This window comes from Acanthopagrus latus, chromosome 23, assembly GCF_904848185.1.
Source record: "Acanthopagrus latus isolate v.2019 chromosome 23, fAcaLat1.1, whole genome shotgun sequence".
Taxonomy (NCBI): Eukaryota; Metazoa; Chordata; class Actinopteri; order Spariformes; family Sparidae; genus Acanthopagrus; species Acanthopagrus latus.
This window is the reverse complement of record NC_051061.1, coordinates 14,998,410-15,011,757: the sequence shown is the minus strand read 5'-3', so window position 1 is coordinate 15,011,757 and position 13,348 is coordinate 14,998,410. Positions and strand designations below refer to the sequence as shown.

Here is a 13,348-nt window from a genome sequence, read left to right as displayed (position 1 = left end):
GAGGCTGAAATATTTATGGATGTGAGTGTCCTAATTGGCAAGCCACTGGGAGCACTGCGGCCTTCTCCTCCAATCACAGCCCGGGAAGAGGTTAACACACGCGCACGCACACACACACACAGATGCAGACGAGCGGCGGTGGTCCGAGAGCCAGAGCGCGGCCCCTGTCCAGCGACCCTGTCATCCCCAGCCCGGGAGACGGCCCTTCATAAGACTGATCCGCCTTCACCGCCGCTCCAACATTGTTACAATCATTACCAGAGCTGTTATCATAACCATTCTCTCTGGCACATATGGACGGGAACAACCGCTCAGAGCGCTAAGTCAAACACAGCCTAATTGGCTGGGCCTAATCTCCGAGCACTGGCACGCACGGGCTCGGCTCGGCTCTCCGAGAGGGCCTCAATTACTGTCCCCGGCCGATGGAGACGAGGAGACGGACACTTTGTGACTTGTAGTTATGAACCACTGCAGGCTGCAGCAGGGCGGGGGGAGGAGGAGAGGAGGGGAGGGGGGAGAGAGGGGAGGAGCTGTACCACATCAGGGGTCAACAGGGACTCGGGACACTGGTTTGTTAATCAAATAGAAAAAGGAAAAGTCTTGAAGTAAAAAAAAAAAAATCTTAATCATCCACATAATGAATATATAATTATTTAATTCTATAGGTTTAGACAGATGTCTCTGGTTCTGCTTTTCCTGAATTCCCCATCTTGTCTTATTTTGATAGTTTGTCCATCATGACTCAGGCCTGTTCTAGGCTGGAAGTGTGATTCCCAATTGGTGGCACAGTCTTTTAACGGCGTTACTTAACCTTTAAACAGCTCTGCAGCCTCCACACCCACATGTTGCATATTGTGTATTTAATTAACGTAGAAAGAGACAACAAAGACATTCCGGGTTTAACAAGCAGCCAGCCTACGTTTTAGAGCTACTCAGTGAGCTGGCTTAATGTCTGACCGAGGACGCAGCAGCTCTCCAGAAGACCTCCAACCATCAACGAAACCAGGATTTCCCTTAATGTGAGTTACTGGCGACCGCTAACGTGAGAAAAACCAACTGTAAACACACAACCTGCCCCTGCAGCACCCAAACACATTCACCGGCAGTTTCTTCACTAAAACCCACCATTGAAACTCACACAAGCGCTGCAAACAAGGACGCCAAAACTGAATATTGCAATCTAATAGCTTGGACTACAAAATAACCACTTTAACCCTGAGCACTGATACTGTATAATGAAATACACATTTGTTGTAGACTATCAGCGGCTTTGGAGCGATGCTCTCCAAAAAGTTTCTTTATGAAAGCTGTTTTAACAGATTGCTTCACGAGAAGACGTCCAAATCCTCCTCACTGGACCAGAGCAGCAAAAACCGCCACACTTAATTCATGAAATGAAAACTAAGTCAAATTCTGCCAAAGCAAAAGTAGATTTACTGAGTTAGTGTGTGGGGGAAAAAAAGCTCAATAAAAGCAAATTGAAGACAGAGGAAAAATTCACAGTGAAACTTGAACTCGGAGGCGTCATGACTGTGGGGGGTCTGTAAGTCACAAATTACGTCTCAGATGCATTAATTGGCCAATCAGGAGAGAGTATTGAGCTGACGGCACTAACAGTACATCATGAGCTCCGGGGTCATTGTTGTGATTTTTAGGATTAGCGGGCAAATGAGTTCGACAAGCGTCTCCATCTTGCTTGCACAAAGGAAAAGGGAGCAGAAATCAATGGGCTGTGTTTACAGGGTACACAGCCGACTGTAACACTGCACGTTATGTTACACACAGCCAAGCAGTAAAAACAGACGAGCTGCTTGGCAGGACTCAGCCTGGCCGGCGTCGTGCTAAAAGCAGGCAGAGACAGCAGTGACACGCGGGCCAAGAGCAGTTACTGGCACGGCGCTCCCGTCTGAGACGGAGCAAAAAGTGGGACAAATTTTAAAAATACAGTAAATGTCTGGAGAGAGATAGAGAGAGAGAGAGCGAGAGAGAGAGAGAGAGGGAGAAAAGCCTGATGTGATTTTTTTTTTTTTTTTTTTTTATCAACGTGGTCCCGACTAAGACGAACCAACCGAGCAGCAAAAGAGCATCAATCTTAACATGTGCGCAGGATTTCTCTGCACGAGAACGGGGAGGCAAGATACTCACGCAAGAAGTACTCAGACGGGTCCGCTTCGTAATCCGTTTCCTCGGGAAAGTGGTCTATCTGTTTACACATCCCTTTGAAGTTTCCTGTTGGAGAGAAAACAAACAAACAGAGAAAAGAGAGTTCAGGAGGGTTCACATGAGAAGGCACCGAGCGAGGCCGACGGCCGGGCAGCAAACTGCTGCTGCTGATTTGGCAAAAAAAAAAAAAAAAAAAAAAAAAAAAAAACACCTGAAGCCACCTGCAAACCATTTTGAGGACAAGCAATTGAACTGGCTGCTCAACAAAATAGTCGGTTTGGGTCATTTGAAAGGCGAGGACGGTCAGTGGACCCTGTTCTCTGGTCACAGCTCTCACTGAGGGCCATAACGCGCTCTTCAGAATCCGTCCTGAGTGCCCGGCCTCTCCGGCAGCAGGTCCCAGCTTGTAAACAGGAGCGGCGCAGCTGGTGCGACCTGGAGCCGCTCCAACTTCTCTGCACAGGGAAGCTCATCTCTTAATGCTCGTTCATTTGACTGACAGCTCGCCGTCCAGCTACTCTGCCCGTCCAGGAAGCGGCACGCGCCCGGCTTCTCCTCGCCTCCCCCCCTCCCCCCTCCCCACTTCCTCCTGTCTGCTCTCCTACATTCACCGTTGCTCAGCAGAGAGGTTTGGCATTGATGAGGTCACTCAAGGTGGCGTGGCGGGGGAGGCGCGCATAAGGCAGCCATTACGGCGACCTGCTGCTGCTGCTGCGGCGGCGGGCGAGCGAGGCAGATGCCCGGGCGTTTGATTGGACCAGATTAGCGTTTCATTAACTTCTTCATCTCCTCTCCCGCCAGTGTCCCTCTAATTAGGTGAACAGGTGTTGGCTACCATTGTGCCAGGTGTTGACGAGGAGGTTTTGGCGGCGAGGCATGATGGGCACAGCGGGGTGCGGTTATTACTTCGTGAATGGCCCACATGCGGCGGAGGAGAGAGGGACACCCCCCCGCCCCCCCCTTTCCCCCAGATGATGACCACTCAGACATTAGAGAGAGTGTCACCTGGAAAAAAAAAAAAAGAGCCATCAAAGCGTCCTCGATCTGCTCTCCCACCTGCGTGCAGCGCTTGTGCCGGGGCTACCTGCGGGCTGGCAACGGCCACCGTCTGTTCCGAGACTCGGCTCAGGATGGAAATATTTAGACGGAGGAAGTGTTTATGCTTTGTCGAGGAGGCGAGGGAGGTTGACGCCTCCTCATCGCCCCACATGCAGTAGATCTCATGTCTTTATCTGCGGGCAGCGGACGTTTAAGTCACAGGCTTCAGGAACCAGAGCATCAGTACTCAAGATCAAAACTTATCCACCACAGTGTCATGTTTCCATCAATGGTGGTAAATATTTGCATCTACTGCAGAGTCATTAGACCCAGGAGTGAGTGTCGATCGCACTCTTTTCAACTAAAGACAAAAGCCAGATGTTGGTGAGGGTCCAGTTTGAACAAGATTCATGTCAGTATTTGTTGCTATCTGCTGTCACTGGCGCCTCAACTTTCCTATCTCAGCACCATGTCAATACATTTAAACGATTTTTCATCTTTTTTTTGGTCGAATTAACAGTGTTTCAGGTTTAAACTGAAAATGAGTGTGGGCACCTCTGCATACAAAAACCCACTAATCCTCAGTGGACACAATCCAATGTAGACTATATACAAGTGTCCACTCGTCTCTGGCCCACAGTCAAGAAACACTTCTCGATTTTCATCAACAAGTTCTGTGGCAATTAGGACGCGTGAGCGGCAGAGATAAGAAAAACAGCAAAAAAGCAGGTGGAGAGACAATGAAATGGGATGGAGGGAGGAGAGATAAATATAGGAAGGGCAGGGAACAGAAGAGATTTTGAAGGACAGAGAGGAAATATGGAGTGGGAGGTGGAATACATCAAGTTTCAGTGTCACAGTTTAGGCCTCGGTAATTGCTGAGCCATGAAAAAGCCCTCCGGAGTTTAACAGACCTGCACGGTTTCCAGCTTCCTGCTCTGATATACGACACAAAGCTTCTTCTCTCGGCGGCCCGACTGGGCTCGTTCCAATCAGCTGGAAGGGGATCTCTGCTCGCTCGCTGCTAGCACAGAGCCTCAAAAGCACGTCGTCCTCATCCTCTGACGCTTCGCAGCTAGCTGTAGCGCGAACAGTTTCAGATGTGAGCCGGTGCATTTGATAGGTGAAACCCCCGCCGCCAGCTTCCTGCAACTAATCCCCCCAAGGCCGCTGCTGGAAATAACAATATGCTCCTCTTCAACTTGCCCGCTTAAATAAGCTTTAATTTTAATAAGTTGCATTTCCAGGAGAGGGGATGGGAGGGGGAGAACACACTTGTGCCGCCTCTCAGAGCATATTTCACTGAAAGATGACTTGTGTTTACATACGACTACGTTGCACGCTCCCAGCGGAGCTGTCTGAGCAAACTAGCGGCAGCAGCAATCCGCAGAGCACCATGTGTGTGTCTTAACAACATTATCAAGTGGGTGTAAGATTTGGTTTGCAGCTGGCCGCCCCATCCGCAGTTGTTGCGATTTGTAATAGCAGCTGTGGAGAGTGGCCTATTGGGGGAACCACTTCAATTAGCGTGCTGAAAGATTTATGTGACACTTAACCGCTCCAAACGGTCCTTTTCTTGTAAGACATGTAAACTCAGCAGGCTGGTAAATGTTTTATAATGGCATTTTCATTTCAGAGACCTCCCCACGTGAGAGCGAGCGCAGGGCCGAGGCTCGGATTGAGCCGTTTGGCCATGAAGAGCTTGTGGCAGTGGGGGACAACTGTCGAGAGGAGAGAGTGTTACCGGAGGCTCAGGTGTGCGAGGGGTCAAAACACTTAGCACCGACAAGAGGAACACCTGTATTCACAGAGCAACACTTGCACTTCCAGCACTGACGGGATTACGCTTGAAGGACTCTGAGTTCAAAGTCACATGAAAACTGGCTCGAACCGGATGAATGGATGGGTGAGGGACATTTAAAAGCCTTTAATATTAGAACAGGTATATATAAAGATGTTCTGGCATTCATGAGTACAATTATATGTAAACATATGAGTATTTGAAGATACATCAAGAGATGCCATCACAAGAACCCAAACATTCCTATGTCAGCACTGGCAGACCATTTTGATAACAGATTTTTGAGTTTTCACGTTTTGCTAGCTGTCAAACTCCAGCAACGAGACTCCAGCCCCATGATTTTGAGGGCTGAACACCAAACAAGAGTAAAAAGTCTAAATTCAACGACAACGTGCATGCTGATGTTTAGCAGTCTGCCATCTTAGTTTAATGTGTCGTCGTGCTAACAGTTCCTAAAGAGTAATGACACATCGTAGCTGAGGCTGATGCAGCTTTGATGATAGAAATCATCCTAAAAGTCTAAACCGAACTTCATGGCAATCCATGCAGAGGTTGTGGGACATTTAACTCAACATCACAAACATCAAACTAACCGTAACCTAAGTGAAACAGTCACAGGATCAGTAGGATCAAAGTCAGTAGGATTCATCCTCTGAGGACCAGGAATGACTCAAACTCACTGCATTGAATCAGATAGCTGCTGGGATATTTAACTCTGGACCAAACACAGACTCACATCACCATCCTAGGATGCAACCTGTCTCTTTTAAGAACTATTTGTTGATGATGAAATCTGCCTGTTTTACTGTCTGCCTATTCATTCCGGTGCACAAGATCATCCTCAAAGGAGAGCTACTGAGAGAGAAACAATCAAATTCAGCTCAGTAGGAAGCAAATGAGGTCTGGTTTTCATTTTACAATGAAAGAAGGCAAAGGTTTTGTGCATTTTTTTTGGTATTTAATTCTCCAAAGACAAACATTATGACATGAGGAATTAACCGACGAGGTGAAACGCTGTTTTTTTCCCCGACTTTCAGGGCAGCGAGTCAAGCTTATTTGCGCAGCCTTTAATCACTGCTACAGTCTCAAAGGGCTTCAGATAATTTAACACAACAAGCGAACGATGAAACGCTCCGAACTTTAAACCTTCATCGAGAACGAGGTGCGGGACCGTGCCGAAATCCAGCCTGTAACTGTAGCTCGCTCAGCCTGACGCACGGCATCAATCAGATGGTGGTAATATGCAGTGCCGAGCGAGCAGGTTATCTGAGATCTCCCACCACCAAACCCCCCTCGGACCCCTCCACTGGGGTCAGGTGACGTGTCTGAGTGTGTGTTCGAGGGTGCGCAGTTACTCAATCAGTCCAGTCACCGCTGGCCACCATGCCCCCCACCCCCACCTCCATCGTGTGAATGAGCTATGGGCTAACCCCGCGCCCCCCCATGCGTCCCCCTCCTGTCCTCTGCAGCCATAAAGCACTTCATTACCACAGAGCCTGGAGAGACGGAGAAGCACTCAAGAGTGGAGTGTGGCGGAGGGAAGGGGGTCGCTGTGGCACAGAGAAGGAGGTTGGGGGGGGGGTGCGTGTAGATTTATTGTCGCCCACCACAGCGAGGCTCTGGGTCATGCTCCTCAGGGACCCCCGGGTTTATCCGGTCAGCCCACTTTCAGCCCCGAACACATAACCAGGAGGAGAAGCTATTCCCGGGTCGATGATGCCGGCGTGTTGCTCCGTACTCATGTTTTTTTCTTTCCCCCGGGCTGAGGTTCACACATAGGTGCCGGGTTTTGGATCGGCTCCAGCTGAGGCCGAGCTCTGCTTAATGCGGAAGCGTTCCAAGGTTTAGGTGTTGACTGGTTAAGAGAGGTCTATGCTGCAGCTGAGAGGGTGTTTCTACCAACAGCATGGCCTCTGGCTCCCTGGTTGTTAGACAGGAAGAGGAGAAGAAGACCTTCATTTCCTCTCCAGCCGTCTCTCTCTGAGTGAGAAGACAATTTTCTGGTCTGCTGCTGAGGATTCTGCAAACCGCTGATTTGTTCACATCTGTATCAGTATTTCATGCCAAAGTGTGGCATTTTCCCAGCCCCTAACCAAGTGGTTTTTGTACATAAACATAACTACAGGTGAACTGCAGATAATAATTTCGTCCTAAACGTATTAACATGTCGGACTGTCTCCTTCTGACATAACCGATCACATCCTAATAGATTCTGTGGTCAAATACCATGATATAGTTCCTTTTAAGCATAGCCCTGCCTTTAATAGTTGTGTGCAACAATGTGCAACTACAGGAGCTGTGGACGGTCAACTGTTCTCTGCGGGAGAAGGCTGGCTGTGAGGTCGGCGTGACGCAAGTCTAAGAAAGGCTCGCTAATCTCTCCCCTCTCAGTAACACACTTCTGGCAGGGCTACATATCTCCACTGAAAACGCTTGATCACGCTCACAATTTCACAGCAGCGTCCTCCTGTTCAGCCATGAGACAAGGCAAAGCCTTTCTGTATCGCAGAGTGAATGAAAGACTGTAAACACGGTGACTAATGAACACATCCGTCATCCACCAACCTCACCTCGACATCCTGAAGCACACTGGACTTGATATAACTTTACATCGTATAAATCAAAGGAAATAAATCAAGACTGTGACGGAATTCATCATTCAGGGAAGCAGCTTTTAGTTTGCAACACATTTTTGAGGACTGAGAAGACACAACAAGATTACTGACGAATTATTTGAAATAAAATTGGAAGGGTTTTTCAGAGTTTCTTTCAGAGTTCTGTCGTTGGTTGACACATCTTGATACAAAGTGATTGATTGATTGATTGAGGTTAGACGTTTCAAGATCACACATTATTTTGCAGCTCGGGCTTAAACAAAGAACAAACGAACAAACTCTGCTACGACAAAGGTTCCCTTTCTGAAGTACAACTCTCGGTTTTTATAATCATCAGCATAAATGGAGGACATTTTAGTAAAAAGTACTTCACTCGTGTCCTCGTAGACGGAGCAGCCGGTCTCAAAGGGCGAATGGTAATGTTCCTGAACCTAACTGTGCACATATGGATCTTTGTCTTTTATACTTAGATAAGTCCTGATTGTCCTACAGTGTCGCTTCTCCTCCAAATCATTTGACAACGTGCAGCTGGTCTCTGGTGCTGCCGCTGTCATGTGAAGCTCGATCATACGCAGGACACATGAATCACAGTCCTTTCTCCCCCCACGTTGCATTCACACCGGCTCTCATCACATCGCTCATATCTGCAGGTAAGAAAAGAGAAAGACCGGACGAATCCTTCCTGCGTGCCCGAGGAGAGAGACATCCTGCCCACACACACACACACACACACACACACACACACACACAAACCTCAAACAGTGATCAAACATGATCACAGCTGCCACAGCGCTGCAGACAGAGACAAAGGTTTGATGAGACACAAACACGGAGGAGGTGCATGATGGGATGGGGGAAAGTGGAGTGGGGGGTGCAGGGGGTCGGCAGGGCTGTTGACTGAGTGGGAGGTGCCGTTTAGAAGAGAAAGAGTTAGAGAGAGAGAGATTCAAGCCCACTTCTGGTTCAGTCAGTGGGCGGCATTCTCAAAAAACTTTCCAGGCAGCCATTAAGTGCGTCACCATCCAGAAAGCCCACCCCCCCTTCCCCACGCCTCCGCTACACCCTCCTCCTCCTCCTCCTCCCACCTTCGGAAATCACATGGACGGAGCCGGTGAGGTGTCTTTAACCTCTGGACACACAGCGGCTTCAGTGACACAGCATGCAGCATTAGTCAGCTGCTGTTACAGTACCAGCACGGCAGCCTGCGAGCTAGCTTTAGCTCTGCTCGGCGACCTGCAGACGCAGTCAGGTGCGCCCGCGTCCTTTAGGGTCAAACACATAAGCTGGATTATGGCACCGAGCAGCCAATGGAAGGAGATATATTGCACGCACGGGTCATTTAACCGCACAAATGAACACAAATGGCCTCCTCCGGTCTGGCGTGAGGGCGCTGCAGCATTCTCATGTGCAGGCATGTATAGGTACGTGCAATACAAATCCCCCCTGTGGATGGAAAGTTAATGGGTTCACGCATGTTACACGCTGACACCTTCTGCCTTCTAATGAACAGCCGCCCGAGCAGCGGTGACAAGAGCCCTAATCGCCTTATTCATCTTCATAATCACACCTTATTCATCCTTATAATCACTATATTCATCTTGGTAATGACCCCGCTAAGGCAGGGAGGCCCATTCGCACCATCTCTCTCCCATCACACGCGCACACACACACACACACACACACACACACGTGCACACAACACAGATGTAGCGAGGCATCTCAAGGGGCTGTGAAAACATGCTGTTTTCATGTCAGCACCCGGCCGGAGCAGAACTGTTGTGTGGAAACTTAAAGTAAAATGACAGTCGAGAGCATATTTAGCTCAATTAATGTGGCGTATTATAAACGGAATATCCAGGCAGGGTATAATTTCAGGAGGCATCCGATCAAGACGTTCCGGGATTTGAAAATGGACACTGGGAGCTGGAGCCGGCGCTGGAGGGATTTAGACCTTAACCATTACCCCTCTAAAGTCCATCCAAACAAACCTCCAGCCCTGTGATATCACGAGCTAACAAGGTCAGCTGGGATTTTAGCGACCGTCTATGTTACAGCAACAAGGAAGTGCTCTGTAATTTTTGCTCTTAGCCTCCTGCGTGCATCTGAAAGTGGGCATGTGTTGCCTTGCGTGCTTGTGTGTATTATAACATATGTTACAAATGGACTGACAAGATGTGGAAGAAATTCACTCTCAGCTTGTCATGTTTCTGGTAATAACAGTGATAGTTTTTGTGTTTTATTTAGTGTGTAAAGAATTATTATATCATCAGTTACAGTATTATAGTCCAGTTTTCTGTGACATAGGCACATTATTTGTAACAGGGCGATTATTACAGACTGTTTAAAGCTTAACATATTGATCACTTTTTTTCTTTTAGCTCATAAGTCGCTTCATTCCGGGTTTTAGATTTTCGATATGATGAGAGAGATTCGCCGGTTTCTCCGAATCACATTTGATTGGACATAATTTATGTATACGCCCCCGAGTGCAGGATGAGTCATCAAGAAATACTTCAGCGTTTTAGAGGAAGGGAAAGGGAGAGAAATTCAGATGTATAAATAATCAGCTCATGTAAAATATGTATTTGACATGTACCATAAGAGCAGGAGAACTGGAGCAGGGACATGGTTTAAAGCACGTAACAGATCGCCTGTTTCTATAACATTTAATGTAAACGGCTAAATAAATAAGTAAATACAAAGTAGCTGTAAGAAGCTGTTTAAGAATATGTTTTCTAGGACGCCGAAGTGTTTTTATTTCTCCGTGTCTTCACTAAAAGAAACCTGGGGAGCAAGAAGAATACAACATTAGCAGCTCCGCAAATAAAGATGCATCTCGCAGCCTGTGGAGAGGTTGGCAGGTATGTAGCGCAGCAGCTGTAGCTGTAGGTGATGTGGGAGGCAGACTAATGGAGGCAGCGAGGTGCCGTCAGGTTTCGGCTCGCTGGAGGATGACTGACAGATGTTAGACAGTCATTTGACCTCCCACGGCTCGGCTCCGAGCGCTTTCCCAACAAAGGCGCTCCTCTCTGCCCCGAACGAATGGGGATGTCCGCCTTTTCTCTGACGTGAAGCGCTGAGCTCACCACAGTCTGTGTGCGAGCTGAGAGCTGCCGCGGCGGCCCGTGGCGGCGCCGTGCGGGTCTGTTTACTCCTGAGATGATGTGTTGATGGAGAAGAAGTAAGACGGGGGAAAGAGATCGCCTGTGATCCGCTACCAGAGGAGCGGCGAACTCCTCGAGGGAGGCCAGACCCTCTCCGTCATGTTCGCTTCGCCCCACTGCTTTCTCGACTCCTCTCCTCAAATCATTATTTATAGTCTCATGTTCTTATACTGTATTCTACTGAAGGAAATTTATAGCCATTGTCAGTGTCTGCTTTTGTTTCCAGTTTGGGCCAGTTCCTGAACTTCAATATCTGCTTGGCTCAGGACGTGGTACGAGAACCAAGTTCAAGGTGCTCGGAGGAAAGAAATGCAACTTTCTGTTTCCAGTGTTTGTTTTGAAATGCGGTTATTAACAACAGTTTTGATGATATTTAGATATATTCTTCAGGCCTAATTTCAGGTGACAAGTAGCCCTCTAATAGCTGAGGTAACTACGATGGAAGCAGAGGAGGAAATCAGATTTTTCGTGTCATAGTACTAGAGTTTAGTCTCACTTTCTGAAGGTCTTGTCTCAGAATTATTAGATTTACTTGGTCTCAGAAGAGGGTGTCTCTGTAATTCATGGATGTACTTGGTTGCTTATAGAAAACAAAAGAAAATTCACCTCTGACATTTCTATATCCACATGTGGTATATATGGCACTAATCCTGTAGGTGTTTCTATGTAGATGTGGGTCTTTGAGATCACTTGAAGAGTTGTCCTGCATTGGTTTTGGTCGTGACGTCACCTCAAAGTTTTGGTCCCAATACTCTCTGGTCTGGGTTATGACTCGGTCTTGGTTCAGGTGGCTTTGATTACAACACACGGTGACTTTCACTCGCCAACAGTGTTTTTCTTTAAAGTACGAATACAATCCCCCTGCAACCATAACCATGTGATTGTTATTGTCACCATTACAAAGACGCTCCTCTTACCTTGACAAAGTGGTGATTTGTACCTAAACCTAACCAAAATCTAAACAGAGCGCTGTCACATCTTAAAACTGACTTTTTCTTGGGTCAGCAGTCGACCCCTGACTGAGAATGGAGCTCTTACTTACTTACACAGATGGATGAAAGGGACTTAAAAAAAAAGGAGAAATGTCATCCGAGCATCAAACCAAGACCTTATCAGTTTTCACAAGTTGTGGAAAAGAAAATATATATGTAGATGTATGTAGATATATGCACAGTTGTTCGGTCTCAGTTAAATCTTCACAATAGGCCTCCTCTGTCTGTCTCTCCGTGAGGTGTCAGCGCATTATACACAGAGACAAGACGAGCAGCATCACCCTCAGCTCAGGAGATGTCAGAGGGAGTGGGAGGGATTTCTCCTGCCTGTGGTCCATCTGTGCGTCTCAGCCGAGACGTGTGGACAAGCCGGGACAGGCGGGGTCACGGAGCGGGGCAAGAACTGCGATGAAGGGTAGGATGAGATTTCACAGATCCAGGAACAGGGAACCAGTGAGTCACCGGTGTCACAGCGGCGTGCGTCACAGCCTTCTGGTCAGACGGAGCGCGAGCTGTCCAGTTCTCAGAAGGGTCCCTGAGCAGCGGCAGCAGCCAAGGAGAGAGGCATTCCCAGAACGCCGGCCAAGTAAACACCTCGCGCTAATAACAGCAACTGCAAAAGCAACACCTCACCTACGCCAATCACAATCATGTAATCAGCTCCACGGGGTGAAACTAGTTTGCATCTATTTGTGGTTGTGCACTCTTAAGACTTTAGAAACTAAAGTACTTTGGTTAAAAACAGCGGATACAAACAATAGATTTATATAATAGAGTTCAACTTGAAACCAGAGCAGGAGCTCGCCAGTAAAACAACCTTCGGCTTAGTGCCTATTCTGGATAGTCTGCTCGTGAGAGGTGCTGTAATGTTTACCTTATTTCAAAATCCACACAGAAGCCACCGTTACAGAGAGAATGAACACATGCACAGTCAGTGTCAAGACGAAAACGCAGCAAGATGGACTCCAGTTGACTGAGAGAGTCGTCCGAGTCAGTCAAGACAAAGACGATCAACCAGAGGTCAGTGAGTGAACACAGAGAAATGGAAATAGGGCTAAACTTCTCAGATGTCGCTTTGTTTTCCTTAAGGCCGATCGATAATATTAAGCGCCACCTCCTATCCGCCAAACCTGGTGACAAATTATGAAAATTCAGTGTCAGAATGAAAATTAGGATGACTCATTCGCGGGGCGACGTGAACCGAAATTCACAAATCATAATAGGACCGCAGGAAAAAATGTCAAGTAAAACAGCTGATCTTAAAGGCTCGGTCCGTCTCTCTTGATTCTTTTGTGTCTTTTGTGTTAAAAGATTTCCAGTCCAAACAGAGCATCGGACAGTGAAGAGAAGACTAATGATGTTTTTTGAGTATAAAAGCATGTAAATAGTAGGTATAAGGTGAGTTAGAGGGCTGAAGTCAAACTTGACAAAGTATCCATTTGACTGGGCAGGAGGCAAACCTCAATGAACAAACCATCAGGTGTACTCGCCTCGCCGCTGTAGGAACCTAAAGCGTCCTCTCCGCAGGACCGAGCCGAGTCATGTCTGCAGCACAGCGCCACACTCCAACAAACC

The 13,348-nt window shown here is 47.7% G+C and overlaps 1 protein-coding gene across 2 annotated transcripts in view; it reads right to left on the bottom strand.

Annotated features, from left to right (window-relative positions):
* The window catches only part of cacng2a (calcium channel, voltage-dependent, gamma subunit 2a), a 65,754-nt gene that overhangs the window by 19,256 nt on the left and 33,150 nt on the right, over nucleotides 1–13,348 (bottom strand). For both annotated transcript variants that reach the window (XM_037089091.1, XM_037089090.1), the window contains one exon: nucleotides 2,146–2,229. In XM_037089091.1, the coding sequence (XP_036944986.1) occupies nucleotides 2,146–2,229 (84 nt within the window). The remainder of the gene's footprint in view (nucleotides 1–2,145; nucleotides 2,230–13,348) is intronic.